Consider the following 18583-nt stretch of genomic DNA (forward strand, 5'->3'; position numbering starts at 1 on the left):
GTTCATCGTTCCCTCCGTTCTGACTAGTCTCGCTGGCTCTGCACCTCCATATCTTGATGCTGCTACCCTTAGGGATGGTATTGGGCCTTTCCAGCCCAGTTGAGTGCAACACTTTTTCTGACAGCCAACAATGTGCTCCATGATGGCACCCGTGCTGTATGAAGGTTCAACTCAACAGAGATGGAAAGTTCAACTGTAATCTCATCTTTTTCTTTTTTTTGCCATCTTGTCGCAGTATCTAAAACACGAGACATCAGACAGACGAGCTTCTCTTCTGTTGGTGAGGTCCTTACTCCTCATCACTGCATTCTAATGGACTGTACTTCCAGGTGAGCATTCATTGGTCGTCAGCTCTCTTGTGCACACAGAGCCCACTGCCACGACTAAAGCCGTGTGTGGGGGGATATACAGTACTTAACACTATGCGAGGCATGCGCCGGCGGACATTGCTGCTACTCAGGCTGTACTTGCTGCACGTGGGCTTTTAGAAAATCTGGAGGATTCCACCAGGTGGTAGTGTGAGACGCAATCTAGTTTTGCTGTGTTGCGAGTTGAGGGAAGAAGGACATTCTTTGCAAAAAATGACACAAAAGATGGGACGTGAGACCTTCAAATGTGCTGCATCTTCACGATGGGGAATATGTGACGCTTGCATTACTTAAGTGAGAGATGGATGAAGAAAAGCATCACAAATACTTTCGCATGTCAGCATCTAAGTTTGATGATTTGCTTCACCGCATCGGACCATTCATCAAACATCGACGCACGCAGACTGATCCTAAAGGAGGGGAGGTCACACTGTGTTATCTAGCAAAGGCCGAATCCCCACTTGTTTTCTTGGACATTTTCCGCTGTGCACGGGTGTATCTGTCTCGACTTTCCTTCCATTTCGTCTTGCATGTTTCCATAGCCACTTTCAAAGAGCTGGAGATTTGATGCCAGCTGTTCTGACGGGATATGCCCGTCACTATGCTGACGTCACCCAGCAAGTTGAACAGGCTGCTCCGGCTGCCCCCCGCCCCAATTTTTGCTGGTACCGCAACTCACACACGCGTCGTCTTTATTTCTAATGATGTGCTTGTGAAAAGAGCGCTGGGGACGCCATGATGCATTCTGAGCATCAAGTACAGTGGTGCCTCGGTTTGCGAGCGTAATTCGTTCCGGAAACGTGCTTGTAATCCAAAGCACTCGTATATCAAAGTGAATTTCTCCATAAGAAATACTGGAAACTCAGATGATTCGTTCCACAACCCAAAACTATTCATATGAAAATGATTAATACAAAATATAAAATAAAAATACATCAAACAAATTAACCTGCACTTTATCTTTGAAAAGATTCATGGCTGGTGGTGAGAGGGAGACAAGAGAGAGGAGACTTAGGGTTAGGGTTAGGGTTATTGAGTAGAGCGACTTTCACTCTAACGGAATCCTTGCTGTCTGTTGGCTCACTGGAATCTTTTTCTTTTTTTGTGATTTTAAACAACAAACCCCTCCAATGACAGTTGCATTTTTTTATTTTGTGTCCAAGTATGGTGACTCTTCAGGCGAATGCTTCACGCACTGTAAGGTTTCTAAACTCTTTTGGGATTCCACCCAACAGGAGGACACACAGAAGAGCGTCCCGAAGCAACCGCAGGTTCCCAGTGCTGTAGCGGTTCACCGTAAAACTGAACCTGAGCTGATCGCAGACATGCTATAAGCGCCTGCCATTGATGGGTGACACAAGGAACATTATAAATGCGCAGGGCACAGGATTACTTGGCCACTAACCTGCCTGACTGCCGTGTTTGTGTATAGGAGAGCAGTGGATCCCGCTACAATAAATAACCGTGCTGTTCCCGTTTCACGCTGAATAAAGCTGGTGTCGCTAAAGTTCTGAGACTCAGCATCGTGTTTTGGGGTGCAAGACAGACTTGCACGTCACAGCACACACGCGTGGCCACCATGCTATAGTAAGCAGTATACGCTCGTACGGGTGTTGATAATATGAGTGAGACACGCCGACTGAGACCCAGAATGGGATACGATTACCCACAATCCCGCAGCAAGAGAGAGTCACCATCAGATCAGTTGCGATCACATGATGCTCGGCAAACAAAGCGTATACGTACTACTCGTATTGCAAGACCTCGCAAGTTGATCAAGTTAAAGTTTATTAAAAATTTTATCTCATCTTGCAAAACACAAGATTTTACTGTATTACCCAGCCTTAAAGTCAAATTATGCCTGTCTGAGGGACAAGTCGTGGCCTAGCTGGAGTGAGTCACAGGGTATGTCACATTAGATGACCGTCCTTCACAGGAGCACACCAACCGCCGCCAGCTCGCAAAGATTATATAAATGAGGGCTACGAATGAAAATCACAGAGAAAAGTCACCTAATGTGACGTGGCTTTTACTTGAACGTTCATCAGGTGACCTCGATGGCTGCTTGTGGATGCGACATCAAGGGAACCTTCAACAGCTTAGCCAAGTTACTTCTCTAATGTTTGAGGATTTTTACCCTTCCATACGTCTTAGTGATGCCATCTGTCCGGGTTATCGAGATGCTTGTATTTCACTGGACAACTTAAGGCAGTGCAGAGTTCAGGGACGCGGTGACCTCATTCAGCCCCAACACTTTACGGACTCTGCTATAGCAGTGCTACTATGTGAATGTTTTGGAACGGCCAAGTCAAAGTCCTGACCTTAATCCAATCGAAATGTTGTGCAAGGACCTGAAGCGAGCAGTTCATGTGAGGAAACCCACCAACATCCCAGAGTTGAAGCTGTTCTGTACGGAGGAATGGGCTCAAATTCCTCCAAGCTGGTGTGCAGGAAAGATCAGAAGATACCGGAAACGTTTAGTGGCAGTTAATGGGGGGTCACACCAGATACTGAAAGCAAAGGTGCACATACTGTTGCCACTCACAAATATGTAATATTTGATCATTTTCCTTATTAAATAAATGACCAAGTATAATATTTTTGTCTCATTTGTTTAACTGGTTTCTCTTTATCTGCTTTTAGGACTTGAGTGAAAATCTGCTGATGTTTTAGGTATATATTTATGCAGAAATATAGAAAATTCTAAAGGGTTCACAAACTTTCAATTACAACTGTAGATAGACAGACAGTTCACAGAAAGTTCACAAAATCCACACACACCATTTGGTTAAGAAGGAGTATTTTACAGATGCCTTAGTGAAGCTGAAAGGGGGGCACAGATCAGACGACAAACTTCAAACGCACAAAACATTCATCTGAATGCAGTCAAGGCCTTCAGGTTCGAAACGTGCGACGCCTTCTGACAAATCAACCAGGTGACTGCTGAAGTGGTAACTGTTTTGATGAAAGTTTCCAAATGTTAAGTTTCCAGTGACATCTAGTGGTCAATAAAAGTAAAACCCACCCATTCAACACCAGCAAAGAGACCTCAAGCTCTCACTGAATGCAGGGTGTGTGGTTTGGAGAGCAAAGTGAGGTGTGTGGAAAATTTATTACAGATACGTGTTTGGATTTATCCATTGTTTCAGAGCATGTAGACGGTCCTGATTGGCTCACAAGATCTTAAGAGTGGTCCTACTCTTAAGAGTACAAGTAATCACATTTTATCAGTTTTCTTAATTAACTAACTCGCTAGGAACTGCCAGGAGATGGCGCACAAGAAGAGATCATCATGCACATCCTGTGAAAGGCACAATTATTATGGTATGCTGGAAAACAATGAACACATAAAAAGATGTCAATTTGACAGAGATGCAATAACATTCATAATATATTTTGTATAGTAACATGATTGGATCCATCAACATGAAGAAGCCATGCGCTGAAGCAATGGTAACATTATGTGTAAAATGTAGCTTGATTGATTTGATTATGTCACAACCAAGCATTTCTCGAATTTTACACCAAACTTTGAGCGCCCTCACATGTGGGGTGATACGCAGATTTACACATTTGCACATCCACCCCAGGTGAGGCGATGTTAAAGCACTCATCGTCAGCAAATCAGCAGACACACAGAGATCTCTGTCCCCAAGTGTAGATGAGCACACATACTGTGAAGTGAATCACAAGCGACATCTCCGTCTCAACACACAGGCGCTCATGGGTGCAGACTGTACTGTGGTAGCCCACATACTACCCTGAAGGTAAGAGGGGCTGGGTGGGCAACTGAACTAAAAGCACATAACCTGGAGTAGGAGCTAAACTAAGTGCAAGGAATTACAAATGCCCCGGGTTGCTGGTTGGATTGCTACAAAAGTCCCAGAGTTTCTAAGAAGCCCCAGATTCCTGCAGAGGGAAGGCACCTTAAACCAACATTCAGCTGTTTGTTTGGAGCCATTTCTAAAGTACACAGGGTTTACAGGCGGACATTCAGATAGGAAACAAAATGTCAGTACCTGGCCTCCAATGTCTGTGTGTAGTCTGTTTCTTTGTGGCACTCCGCGCTTGAAGTCCTTTATTTACGAGGCCGATCCATTCTGCCCTTTTGTGACCACAGCGTGGAAGACGTTGGCTAATAAATGGATGGTACTCTTGGGGCTGGCATTGTGGTCACTGGCACCACTGACGAAAACATGCAATGGACACTCTGTAACAAAGCAGAGTCAAACTCACACGTACATCCGAGCAATATCTTTTTAATGAGATAAATCAGGATAAAGATGAATACAGCTAATCTAGGATGCACGGGCATTGTATTACAGATTGGTAGGGGGCATAGTCAGAGAGATAGAAAAGAAAGGTGGGTTAGGCTGGAAAAGTACTTCATATAGCAGATTTCACATTAAATTAGTTAACAGAGTTTCTTATTTACATTGTGCAACAGACACTTGTTCAGCCGACTGTGTAAGGAAAAGAAAAGCACACAAAATAAGCAACCTTCAATTCAAAATCTTACAAGTGCAGTGAATACAAGTTTGTACTTCATACTATAACATTAAATATTAAAATACAAATTCAATATCCATAAACAATGCAAATTAAGTGATAACTATGATTATGGACGCCAATAAAAAATACAAATAAAAATGCCGTAAATTATGTATAAAACTATACAACTTCTTTAACAACTGAGGGTAGCGATGACAAGAATCGGCTGTAGGGCACCACTCCATCGCAAAGCCCACTCACATGGTGGGCCGATGAGGAATCAGCAATGAAACCAACACATATATCTCTGGAAAGTGGCAGGAAAACCCGAGCAAACAATGAGAAAATGTGTAAGTGTGCAATGCACGGGGGGGGCAACGTCCAGGCAATAAGATCCAGGTCAGTGCTAACCGCTACACCGCTGGGCTCCCCTCAATTTATATTAGACTGGGGTGGGGCTGGAGCCACTGGTGTGGTTCTACCTGTTATTTTGAGAATCATTTGTCAAACAATGTCTGTTTTAACCAATAAAGGTCAAATTCTGTTAGAACATACGCCATTTTAACAAAATCATTTTTGTTGTTTTTTTTGGTCCTGGCCAATTTCCTATAGAACTAATGTTAAAAAAAAAAAAAACTAATTACAGCAAAGTCCTATTTATCTACAAAATTCATAATGACAAAGTCATTTTACGTAAAAGAGTGAGCAAAACATGCACATTTCTTCTGACAATTCACACTGCTCATTTATGACACTTGGATTACTCGATAATCATCACACTCTGAGCTGTTGTGGTCGTATCTAGGGGGCGAGACAACTGCCAATCGAATCTGCTGAACCTGTGGAGCTCTGGAGGTTTACCGCAGCTCAACTTTGTCATTGATTTCCAGGTTACTTAAGGTATGGCGGACTGACTTTGAGCACATTGGATCAGACTGAGAATTCGGCTGACTGCTCAGCTTCTCTCGTGTTTATGCTACTCAACCAGTTTTCAACGCGTCTCATAAATTCACTGAGATTTTACCCTGCAAACATCGGCACACCATAATCTTTTTAAAAAGAAAATTCTGTTGCATTTAAATGCATTGTTGAGTGTTGTGCTAACAAATTTATGTATCCAACGATTCTTATTCTCAAATGTGATCTTCATTTCCTCAAACTTTTTATGTAAAATCTTCCCAAGTTAAAAAAAAAAAAAGGGGGTGACTCACAAAAGGACATACAGCAGCCACAGTGTGCCAGTCAGTCCAGCTGTGCGTGTGTGTGTGTGCTCCGAACACAGAGGGGGATACCCCATAGAACCTCATCCTCCGCCTGGACCTCAAATTGTAATACTACTAAATGCTAACTATGGACACCAAGGGGTATCATTTATGTAAGTAAAGCAATTTCTTTTACAGAAAAAGCTGGAACTTCTGACTGCAATAGATGCTAGCAAGAAAAAAGCAGACAATGCCTTTAAGTTCGGCATTCTGCAGTCAGCTTTGCCAACTGTATGCACCTAAAGACCACGTTATGTTCCAATTCTACAATAACGAAGTCTTTATTATAACAAATTTTTTTCAGTGCCAAGCAGTTTGTTCTAACACAATTTGACCTGTAGTATCAAAACAAAGAAAATATTGGGAAGACTGTTTCTAATAAATGTAACTACAGTCAATACATGTCTTGCAAAATTAGAAACTGTCAGATATGTATATTTAATAAAGGAATACTCCACCTAAAAGTGACCTTTTTTTTTTAATACGTTACACAACGTAGATTGCATTAGTGGGGGGAAAAAAAAAGGAAAAACGTTTCTGACAGAATGGGAGCCAATGGTGACCAATTGTTTTTTCCTGTCCTCCATCTGCCTTCTGACCTTATCAAAAGACTCACTGATGAGAGACTTAGAATATGATATTATATATAAGGACTCTACCTTTTTACAATTTATATATCTAAGTCATTTTAAGGAGTATTTTTTTTTTTAAACAGAGAGATTTTTTAATTTTTTTTTTTTTTTATCCCAAATGGCGTTTGAGTACCAAAAACAAAATTGAAAACGTTAACCCTGCATTGAAAATGAAACTCAACTATCATAAAATGCTAGTGGGGTTAAAAATATAATGGAAAAGCAAAAAGCCCTACCAAATGGACTTCCAGTTCTGTCCAAGTGACGTCAACCTACAGCACATGAAATAAGAGCAGAACGGGCATCCTAAAAGAGATTTACAGGCCGGGAGAGCATCACATTAGAGCAAATAAAACTAACAGTGGAAAGAGATCAATCAGTATAATCAGATTTCAATTCAATGAACATATTAAAAAGCCACAGAAATGAGTCGGATCTTTAATGATGACATTATTTAACATTAAGGGTCGGGGGCACAGATTTGTTTTAGGCATAATAGCACACCACTGCTTTAATAAGTGTGATGAATAAATGGATAAACAAAAATATTACATTTCTCTACACTATCCTCTTAGTAATATGGATGGACACACACGGTTTTTAGCAGGTTTTTTTTTTTTGGGAAAAAAAATAATAATACATTGCTTATGTCTTAGTTATCAAAGCAACAGCATTAGCAAACTGGAGTGATGCAAGAATTCCTTACAAATAAATACATTTAGAAGATCTGAAGAATACAACATAATTTTTTTTTTTTTATATATAAACATAAAATCTACCTAAGTGAACACGTTTTTGTTGGTCTGTCATAATGTAAAAAGACAATTATTAATAATATTCACCACAGGACTATACAATCCCATTGGTCTACAAATTTGATCATAGCTCAAACTATAGAAATGTCATCACTCAGTATTTTTTTTCTATTAACAGTTTCCATAAACAGCTTAGTTTTAAAGTTTAGTAATCCACTAACAAGACAAAATATTTAAAAATTTCTATAAAAACAGTTTTTCTATGTTTTCCTAGCAGGTCTGCAAGCACAAATCTGAGGTAAACTTTATATATATATATATTTTTTTTTTTTACATGAAAGATTATAAACGATTAACACACTATATGTTAATAGAACAATTACCAGATCAAAATATAATATTACATATAAACAGAACAGTTCAATTTATAACGTGTTAATTAACATGAGAAAACAGTCAACTGACACACACGCGCGCACACACACACACACACGCGCACAATGCCATTGCCACATAAAGTGCATAATCTTCCATTTCTTCCCCCAAACGTTGAGCTGCTATGCTCTCAAAACAAAAGAGGTCATAAATAAGACATGAGGCCGGCTGCTCAAACACACCATGAACAACAAAGTCCTTAGAAGAGGAAACTGAAGCTAAATAGAACAAAATGCAATGCATGTTAATCATTTTAAATAATAACCGACAAGACATAAATACAATAATCTGGTGATAATTATTATTTACAATTAGTAGCTTGTTTCATTTTCAAATGCCAACAAACAAAAACTGGAAGCGGAATATGTTTTGTTCAACTCATTGATGAACGACTTTCCAAAACTCTGGCGATGGAAAAATCTGGAGAATCATCGAGCTTTCCTAATTCTAATTTTCCTGAGATTATGGTTGTGAGGTTTGCCAAAAGGCAATTCATTTGTTTCTTCTAGCTTTTCGTTTCCAGCAGCAAATCTTTATGATCAATGGTGTCCGTTTGTTCGGGCAATTCAAGTTCCTCCTCTTCGCTGTGGCCTCCATCGTCTTCCTCTGTACTGTCTTCATTTTTGCCCAATTGAAGGTTCTCCAATGTTTTTTGTGCTTCGGTTACCCATGATTCAATTCTACTTGAAAGGGGTACCTCCACAGAAATAGGTTCATGAGCATAGTCATCCTCCTCTTCATCATCCTCGTCCTCTCCCTCTTCTAGCATACCTGGGACGAGAGTACTGGTTGTACTGGTTATTGATGAATTTAGCAAATCCCTACAGCTGCCATCAAGCGAGCCGGTCTCGGTGCTTGGCAGGGAAGCCCATTCTAAGATGTCGTCTGGTTTTCCGTCATCCTTCTCTGATCCTGAATTCATGGCTTTGGTGGGCTGGAGACTGGCGGAGTTGGATGCGGAACTTGGCAGAGCTGCACATGTCTCGTTATTTTTATCAGGTGCCGTGACACTTGGCTTGTCAGGAACAGCAGTCCGAATGGATGGATCTTTAATCTCTGATGTTTCCAGTCCGTCAGATGTTTCAACCATGTTTCTCCAGTTGGTTTCTGGTGATGCAAAAAAAATGTTTAAAAAAATATTACAGGTAGGCACGAGACCAAATTTCATATTATCGCAATTTCACAATACAAAAAAACTGCCAATATGAAATGAGGCCTTGTATTGTATGACATTACCTCATAACTGAGATAACGGAGGACAGCTATGGTTGGAACAAAGCTTGATGTTAACTCAGAGAACAAAAACTATTTATATTTATATGGTTTTATACGGCATTAACTTTATATTACAGGTTTTTAGGGTCATTACTGTCAAGTTAACATAGTACAGTGAAATTATTACTTGCATGTGGTAAGTAACATAGCAACACAAGCGGTTACTGCAGTGCAAACATTTTACATTACTATTTAAGAGGACTTTATTTTAATAAAAAATAAAAAGCTTACAAAAACGTGAAATGAATGCAGTGTTTTGATTTATGAAAGTGTAAGGTTTACAGAAAAAAAAAGCTTGTCCGTATTATTAGAAAATGCTTGCAAACCTAAAACTGTAAATGTTGTATTGTGGTGGCTCAGTGGAGCTGACTGATACTACTCAGTTAAGCGTACAGTTAAATAAACTGATCACTTGGCGCTCAGACGGCAGCCTCTACAAAGCTAAGCTTAGCTCATACAGGATTTCCCAGCCCCTTCTATTCCACCAATAATTCCAAAGAAAAACACAAAATAAGTATTCCCAAATCAGGCAACAAAAGCGCCTTATGGATTTTTTATAAATACACACATGGACATACATTAGCATTTTATACATAAAACTTCTGCTTCTATTTATAAATAATTTAGGCAGTCACCTGTCTGAATAATTTATATATACACTTTGCATAACCCATACTAAAGCGACGGGCTGGCCAATGACAACACCTCCTCTGCAAGGTCACTACTGAGATACCACTGGCATAAGCCGACTGCAATTTCCAAACCCAGTGCAGAATTGGTTGAAGGGTGTCCAAGGCCAGCATAAAAGTACCAATGCATAGGGGTCCATCTGATTTGCATTGAGGAGCCAAAGTGAATTATGTGAAGATGGTTGCACACTCACCAAGTATAAGGCACAGAACACTAGAACAATCCGGACGAGAACAGGCCATTCAGCCCAACAAAGCCCACCAGTCCTGTCCTCTTAATTCTTCCAAAATTAAATCACGTCAAGTTTTGAAGGTTCCTAAAAGTCCTACTGTCTAACACACTACTTGGTCATTTACTCCAAGTGTCTGTGGTTCTCTGTGTGAAGAAAAAACGTCCTGTTTTATGTGAAATATACCCTTCACAAGTTTCCAGCTGTGTCCCCGTGTTCTTGATGAACTCATTTTAAAGTCACCGTCTCAATCCACTGAATTAATTCCCTTCATCATTTTAAAAATTAAAAAAAGTCCTACACAAATTTAGACTAAGTAAGGGGATAATCACTAAAAGCCTTTACAGAATTATAAGTTAATAATTTTCACTTTCAACCTAGTAATAGTGAAGTTCAGCATATGTGTAGTACATTAATGTTCTACAAACTGCTGCTATCAAAATGGACAAATGGTAGAGAAGCAAATTCCTTAAGGGAATACTACCCCAATGTATTTTATGTTTTACCCCAAATAGTTTGTAGTGATGACCAAGAAACAATTTTAATCTCATGTTTTTGTTGAAAACACAGAAAGTTACTGACAGAACAACATCGAATGGTAACCAACACCAAACTATATCAAATATGTTAATTTAAAAAACGCACATTATTCGGTTGTATACTCAAAACATGCAAAATACATTTGATTATTTTCAAATAAATCCAGGAAATTGAAGTAGTCCACAAAAGTTTTGTAACATGAGACCGTGCTATAAAATTGAAGACCTGCCTCTCCCTCCGATTTATTGGTCAAGAGTCCAGTCTGAAACTCACATCATCTGAACCAGAGATGTGATCGGTAACAACCCGTATAACACTGAGTAAACATCACAGCAGGAATTCAATGGCTATGCTGTATTTACTGATGTCAGCACAATTCTAAAAATCAGGATTTACATGTCTGTACGTAATCTAGTTGCAATTTGCCCGATTTCTTCCACGGACTCTATTCTTGAATGCTTTGTAAAGAACCTTTTGTTTTTTTATTATATAAAAAGACAGAGCTCACCTAGATGGACTGGAAGTGCAGGAATGCACACGTGAACTCTGTTCTTAACCATTTTTTATAAATAACACAAACAGATTAGCCCAAGTCAGCCTCTGGTACACTGGAGCAATGGCAAGGTTAGACAAATAATTGTGTGTGGAGTGAAGCAATACAAGGAGCACAATGCAGAAAACTCACCGTATTCCTTCTCGTTAACCTCCGAGATAGGCTCTGAAATGACACTGCAGAATGAGATGGCACTGGCTGCTGAAGGGTTTCGAGAATGGCCCATGTGGTGAGGGAACCTTCTTGATGTTTTTCAAGGCTTCTTCTGCTTGTTCCTGCTCCAAAGCTGACACCATGTCCTTATAGGCTTTTCTAGCCTCTTCAGTTAGCGAAACCAGCTTATTAAACAAGGTCTTTAATAAAAAAGGAAAAAAAATGAATGAAACTTACATTTCTTCAAACATGCTTATACTACAAAAACAAGATACTTTACTAATAAAAACACATGTAGTGCTCTATGAAGAAGTCATTTCAAAGCAGAAATAGTTTCCAGGCACAAGGCTTTCAATTTAGTGGTATGTTATTAGTGGGCTTGTTGTGCTGCCTGTAGAGAACACAAGACTGACTTGGGTGGGTGCAGATTGACAAGAGCAAAAATGAGCACGGCAATAAACAGGTATGTTAAGTTTATTGTGTCGATTACAAAGGCAGACTACTTAGAAATGATTTTAGAGTTAACATCCAACACCAAGTGGTAAAACAAGTAGTCCATGGTTGTGCAGAGTTTTTAAAATAAAATCAGTGCGACTTGGGCAAGTGATTGCAAGTGTGAAGCTAGGTGGCCATGGGATGACCAACAGGGAGGTGAGCTGATTGCTTGTTATTGTGCAGGTGTGATCAGCTCAGTTGTTCCCTACTGTCACTTTGTGAGAGGTTAGACAGAACACCTGCACCCAGAGGGTGAGAAGGAAAACCAAAGGAACTCAGATTGGCAGAGGGAGAAGATCAAATCAGAAGCAGTGCAGAAGGAAGGTGGCGAAGCAGTTGGGGAAATCCTGCAATGGACTGGAGTGAGAGGCACTCTCGAGGGGTACACATTATTGCTCCTGCTTGAATAGGTGAGAGGAGGAGCAACTGAATGCTCCTAGGGATCCTGCAGAATGTGACAGAGGTGGCAGGAAGTTGGGCTTGGTGGGTGTCAGCGGAAGGTGGTCAGAACAGGAAGCAGTTGAGGGACTGCATTCGCCGGCATCTTCGCCCCATTGAGTATACCTGGCGATGAGTAAGTGGGGCAAGACAAGGCAGAGAGAGAAAGTGAGCAGCACTGCTAAGGAGATAGTGGCTGATCCTAACTGATTTCATCAGATTATTAAATTATTTATTGGATTATCTCAACTTCCTCCCAAAGCACTGAACTTTACTGGAGTGTTTACTTAAAGAAGAGAACTGCACAGCACTTTATTTTGTTGGACGCTGCTTGAAGATACACACAAAACACTTTTGATGCACCAGACTTGCTTGCTTAAATCCTCATTGTCCTTGCCATCCCAATCATGACTATCAATGTCCGGGTTCAAGGAGGTGATGTCAGCTGTGGGTAACCCAGGCGTCACACGCCACAAAACTTAATTAAGACACAATGGAATTTAAACCTTATAGTGACCAACTCAGTACTAGCTTATTGTGCTTTGATAATTAGTATTTTTATGATTTGGAGAGACAAAACATATAAAAGATGCACAAATAGAACATAAAATACATGTTGAAAAACCCAATTGAACCACAGCTCCTGCAGATGGCTTGCCATTCCTCAAAGGCCTACCTCAGCACCAGAGAAGTTGAAGATTCCAACCACACTAACAGGGACTAATTTGTTAACACAGCGTCCTAAGGCTTTTCGACCCAGAGCGAAGACAAATGGGATCTCTTGTTCTCTGGCCATTGCTATTACGTTGTACAAAGCTTCATCCAATCCACCTTAGAGAAACAAACAAGAAGAAAAAAAAAACCTTTGGCAAAATGGCAACCTAATACAAGGAACTAGAAACTTTTAAGCAAGGAAGTCTAATTGTCATGCTCTATAACAATCTGAAGAATTACCAAATACCAAAACACACAATACCAAATAATTGGGTGTGTCTAAAACAAATACATTTAAATACAATATTGTGTTAATGCAACACCACCATACACAGAAGTAGCACTTTAAAAAACCTGAAAATTGAAAACAAGAGATTCTGTTTTATGACACCCTACGTTTGTCATTTGACATTTGTCTGTGCCTGGTTGTGGCAATAAAATAAATTAATAAATTAAAAATATAATTATATGCTTTCTGCTACAGTTGTACTTTTGTAATTGTGGTAGATGTGTTTTTGTTAAAAAATATTTATTTCTTGATTAAGGCTTTGTTTTTCTTTGGATGCACTTGTTTAAATTAAAACTCAAGACGTTTTAATTTCATTTTTTCAGCGCAAGATGACGGTTCTTCAGCAAACAGCGATTTTTTTCTTCTTACTAATTTTTACAAGGGGTGCCAATAATAGTGCAGGGGACTGTATATGTGTATCTCTATAATCATACAGGCGCACGAGAGGGTTGCCTTCCAGGCTCATCTAAGGTTTGTGGTAGTACTCTAGAATGAAAGGGGGCAGTTTTACTAACAGTCTTGTGTCTTTTATCTCTCACTGGGCAGAGAAACCTAACCCAGAAACGGGACAGAGGCATCTGAACTTTCAAGGTGGTGTGCGTAAAGCTAAAAATATTCTGAAGTGTTTAAGTAACATTTCATAGCACCTCTTTAGTTACCAAGGCATTAGCAACACAAAAAAGAAACATGTCACTTCTTCTTAAAGTTTCTGACATAAATACTGCAGCAGCTGCAAACTTGGAGTGGAACTGCAAAGCGGTTTTGGAGGAATTACATTATACCTCCAGGGAGAGGAAAAGAAAACAAGCAGTGAAGGAAAAAATGGTTCATACAAAGCCTCATCAAGCTTATTTTTCTGCCAAATTTCAGACATTGGTGTTTTTATTATAAAGGAAATATGGCTTAAAGTCAGAGGAAGAACTAAAACAACACCCCAGAAAGAAAAATACCAAAGCAACAAGGACCAGCAACATCTAAGCACAGACCCTTCACATTAATTTCACCTGACTACTTGGGTGAGAAAAACAAAACTTAAAAGGCCAAACCTGAATTTAACCGTCATCATTTTATTATTATTAATATGGAAACAAAAGCCTACATGTATGTCACTAAAAAAAATGAATACTTTTTTTTTTTTTTATAAATAATCCCACTGAATTACCTGTTTCGCACAGGCCAAACAAATGCAGGTTTTTCTATATGAAGTACGTTGACCACCACCATACTGTACAGTTAGGAATGCTGTTTGAAGTCTGAGAGACGAGACTATATATCATTTTTTATGTGTAAATCAGATGTCTTCTTTATATGCTGTCATAGTATTATTATATTTAGATACATTACTGTCAGCTTAATCTTCATTCCCCGCTTTTCCATGCACCAAAAAAGTTTAAACCAATCACAAAAAACTAATAAACAAAATCCCAACACCAGAAACAGCAGCAACTTTGTGCTTCATTTCCATCTCACCATGGATTCTATCAAGATGGCCATCGGTTTATGAAGTAAGCATTTGGGCTTTACTTACCTTTTGACTGTATTTTTTCACAGTTTGGTGAAATGATAACACACTTAATCTTATGTAGCTTCATGTGTTTGGTCACTTCTCGCAGTCCCATTACAAGCCTCCTTTTGGCTTTTGCTTTTACAGGATCTTTCTGGTAGACACGTTCTTGGAAACGTACAAGCTCTTGCAGAAGCACAGTCACACTCTCATCAATCTCTTTGCTCAGAACTTGATTACAGTACCTAATTTAAAATAGCAAAAAGTAGATTAATCCAGTCTTGCAGTTTTCTTTATGAACTGTGTAATATCAGTATATTTTATAAAAGAGAAAAGCTTTTGATAAAAACATTTCTACTAAAATATTTGTGCTTAGAAAGCAAGCACCGAGGAAATCACCTGTAATCCTGCATGACGGGGCAGTGCAGTTTAAGATCCTACTAAAATAAGAATACAAATTATAATATGATGAATCCACTATATGCACTTTGTTTGTGATGCACATAATATTAAATATTTATGTCAGCTGGGGATGACACAGTGTATGCTGGTCTACTTATGGTTTTCACATGGGCTGGTGTGAATTAGGGCTGGGTGGTACAGCTCAAAATTCAAATCACAATATTTTTGGACAACATGTTGATATACGATACGCAACAATATTTTTTCCAATCCTGTTCTACTCAAAAAGTCACACAGTTATATTGTTCATATATATATATATATATATGATTATATGATTTACTTTATAACAGCACAGGCATAAACAAAATACACACATTATTGCAAGAGACGCATATAAACATTAACGCAAGAAAGCCAATTTTTTGACTGTATTTAGTGTAGGTGCATTAACTACTTAAGTACATTTGCCATAACAAAAATAAAAAAAGCATATTAAAATATTTTGAAACATTTTTTATTGTACTGATTTTATCAGAAAACAACATTCCATACAATCAAGTCAAACTTAAACCAGAATTCAAGCCCTGCCCAAGAGAAAGAGAGGAGAGCCAACAACATGAGCAAATCTATGAAAACAACAAAGAAAGGAGAATGTCTTCTTCCCTGATATAAATACTTATTCTAAGATTTGAGTAAGTAGATCTTGCCATATTTTAAAAAGGTTTTGAACAGATCCTCTAAGTGAGAATTTATTATTTTTTATTTCAAATAGCAAACAACATCAGTTACCAAATGACTTAAAAAAAAAAAAAAAACATGAAAAAGAGCATATTGAAACATTTTCAAGTCGTGATTAGTAAACAAATAAACCATGGCAAGAACAAGCATTCAAGCGACTTCACATGCACACACACAAAACCCTTACTGAGTGCAGTTTGATCAAAGCACTGTAGTTCCTTCAATTTGTTCAAACCAATGGCTTTAATCACATTAGCAGTGTTTTTTGTGGTCTTGCAAACTTATTGTGCAACGTCTAATTTTCGCACTTTAACCGCCTCCCTGAGCAGTATGGGCATTTGGCACATAAGTTGTTTGAAGACAGAGACGCTCTTCATCTCACTGTTCTCAAGAAAATGAACTGTTAGGCTCATGTATGACTGCATAGTAAGACTAGTCCACAGATCAGCTGTGGTGGAAAAGTGGCTTACGTTTTGAAGCAGATTCAAAATTTCCTCCTTCACCTCATCATATAGGGTTCTCAGTAGTTTCTGAAATCCATGTTTCTACAGTAGCAATAGGAACCATGTCTTTTGCAATATGGTATGTTACAGCAGCTTTAATTTCCTTACACTTGGGGTTTGTCTTTTCATACGGTGTGTAACGGGAGAACATTGCAGTCAGTGCGGTTTGTTTAGCAGCACTGTGCTTTATTGTGTTTTGAGCAGAGGCCTTGCCAAGTTTAGTAAATTCCTCATACTTCTTAAAGTACTTTATTTTCAAATAAATGAATAATTTTGATGTGTTGCTGGTCTTCGTTTCTACTTCTCTTGCAAAATTTGCATGTAACAGTGTACTTTTTTTTGGGCATTAAACCAGTGCTGGTAGCACCACCCGCCTTTGTCTCTGTTTCAGCCATTGTTGCTAAGTAGGATGAAGGCATTAGACACAATGCCCATGTAAAATAAAAAAAAATTCTGGGACAAGACATGACTTTTTCAGAGAGATACTTTCATGTCCCATGAGACGAGACTTTGTGCCAAGAGATTTAATAACACCCAGGGCTAGAAATAGAAGACAAAGAGTAGATGACAAAGTAGAATGTCGTAAAGAATTCAAAAACATTGGTGTGATACACATGCAGAGCAGGCTAGAGATAATGAATGTACTAAAATTTAAAAGTCTCAAAAAAAAAAATAAATAAAAATTAAAAAAATTTAAAAAAAGACAAAGATTGCATTAAGCGCAAACAAACAGAAATTATTACTCGGTGAAATAACGGAACAGCGAAAAGAGATCAAATATATTGTTCAGATTTAAACTTTAAGTTGAAAACTTGTAAATCATCTAATTCATGTTGCCATCTGGGAAAAGCAGTGTTTCTTCCCAATGAAGAGGCATATCCGCGAGAAATAAAAGATTTGTTGTTTGGAGAAAGTGAAATCATCCACATACGCAAGCGGCAGAGACACAAAGTGGCTGGCGCATAGCGCAGGCTGGGGAGTTGGCAATCAAAGCCCACGAGCCTGTATGTACTGTATGTGTGTATGTTGTGTGTATATATATATATATATATATATATATATATATATATATATATATATATATATATATATATATATATATATATATATACTAATAAAAGGCAAAGCCCTCACTCACTCACTGACTCACTGACTCATCACTAATTCTCCAACTTCCGTGTGGGTGGAAGGCTGAAATTTGGCAGGTTCATTCCTTACAGCTTCCTTACAAAAGTTGGGCAGGTTTTATATCGAAATTCTACGCGTAATGGTCATAACTGGAAGCAGTTTTCTCCATTTACTGTAATGGAGATGAGCTTCAACGCCGTGGGGGAGTTTGTGTGACATCATCACGCCTTCCACGTAATCACGCAGTACATAGAAAACCAGGAAGACCTCAAAAAAGCGCTCAAGAAAACATGCATTATATAATTGAGAAGGCAGCGAAACAATAAGAAGCAAGCGAGTGACATATACAACCATATTCATGAGTTCTGCTACTTGAAACAAAGCACGATGTAAACCTACACTTTAAATTAAGTTCATAGACAGGCTGCCGCTGGCGTTTGTAATTTAGTGCCTGCCCATATAAGGCCGTCCGTCAGCGGCAATCCAATAACAAACTGCCACGGGTAAATATTCACGGGTGAAGGACTGTGCTTATGGAGAGGAAGATGAGATGGTCAGGGTGGTGTTTGACACAAACTCAGCGAAACTGCGAGAGAAAGTTAAGTGCCAGGACTAAGGTAACATTAAATAAAGCTATGGACATAGCACGAGATGGCACCAGCACAGCTGGGAACCTTCGATGCAAGTACACCGAGTGGCTCCCGTGAACTGACGAGTGCACAGATAAAAGCAACAGTTCCAAAGGCTGAACAAAACCGAATTACACAATTGAAAAGGCAGCAAAAATATGAAGCGTCTGATAAGCATATTCATAAATGCAGCTACTGTGGAAACAAAGCACACGGTGGAAAAAGTCAATGTCCGCTAAAGGAAGACAGTGTAAAAAACCCGTGCATGCAGTGTGTCAGGTCTCAGATAAAGAAGGCGAGCTGTTTATTGATGCAGTAAGAAGCGAATCGATGAATGAAACCTGTCATCTTTACAGC

At 39.0% G+C, this 18583-nt stretch overlaps 1 protein-coding gene across 1 annotated transcript in view; it reads right to left on the reverse strand.

The window, feature by feature from the left end:
- Positions 1 to 4607: 4607 nt before the first annotated feature.
- Positions 4608 to 18583, reverse strand: part of secisbp2l (SECIS binding protein 2-like) — a 79025-nt gene continuing 65049 nt past the window's right edge. The window contains 5 exon segments of the mRNA XM_039770349.1: positions 4608 to 9050; positions 11363 to 11465; positions 11467 to 11583; positions 12993 to 13147; positions 14848 to 15068. Of these exon segments, the coding sequence (XP_039626283.1) occupies positions 8449 to 9050; positions 11363 to 11465; positions 11467 to 11583; positions 12993 to 13147; positions 14848 to 15068 (1198 nt within the window). The 3' untranslated portion in view covers positions 4608 to 8448.

Source organism: Polypterus senegalus, chromosome 12, assembly GCF_016835505.1.
Source record: "Polypterus senegalus isolate Bchr_013 chromosome 12, ASM1683550v1, whole genome shotgun sequence".
In the NCBI taxonomy this organism is placed as follows: Eukaryota; Metazoa; Chordata; class Cladistia; order Polypteriformes; family Polypteridae; genus Polypterus; species Polypterus senegalus.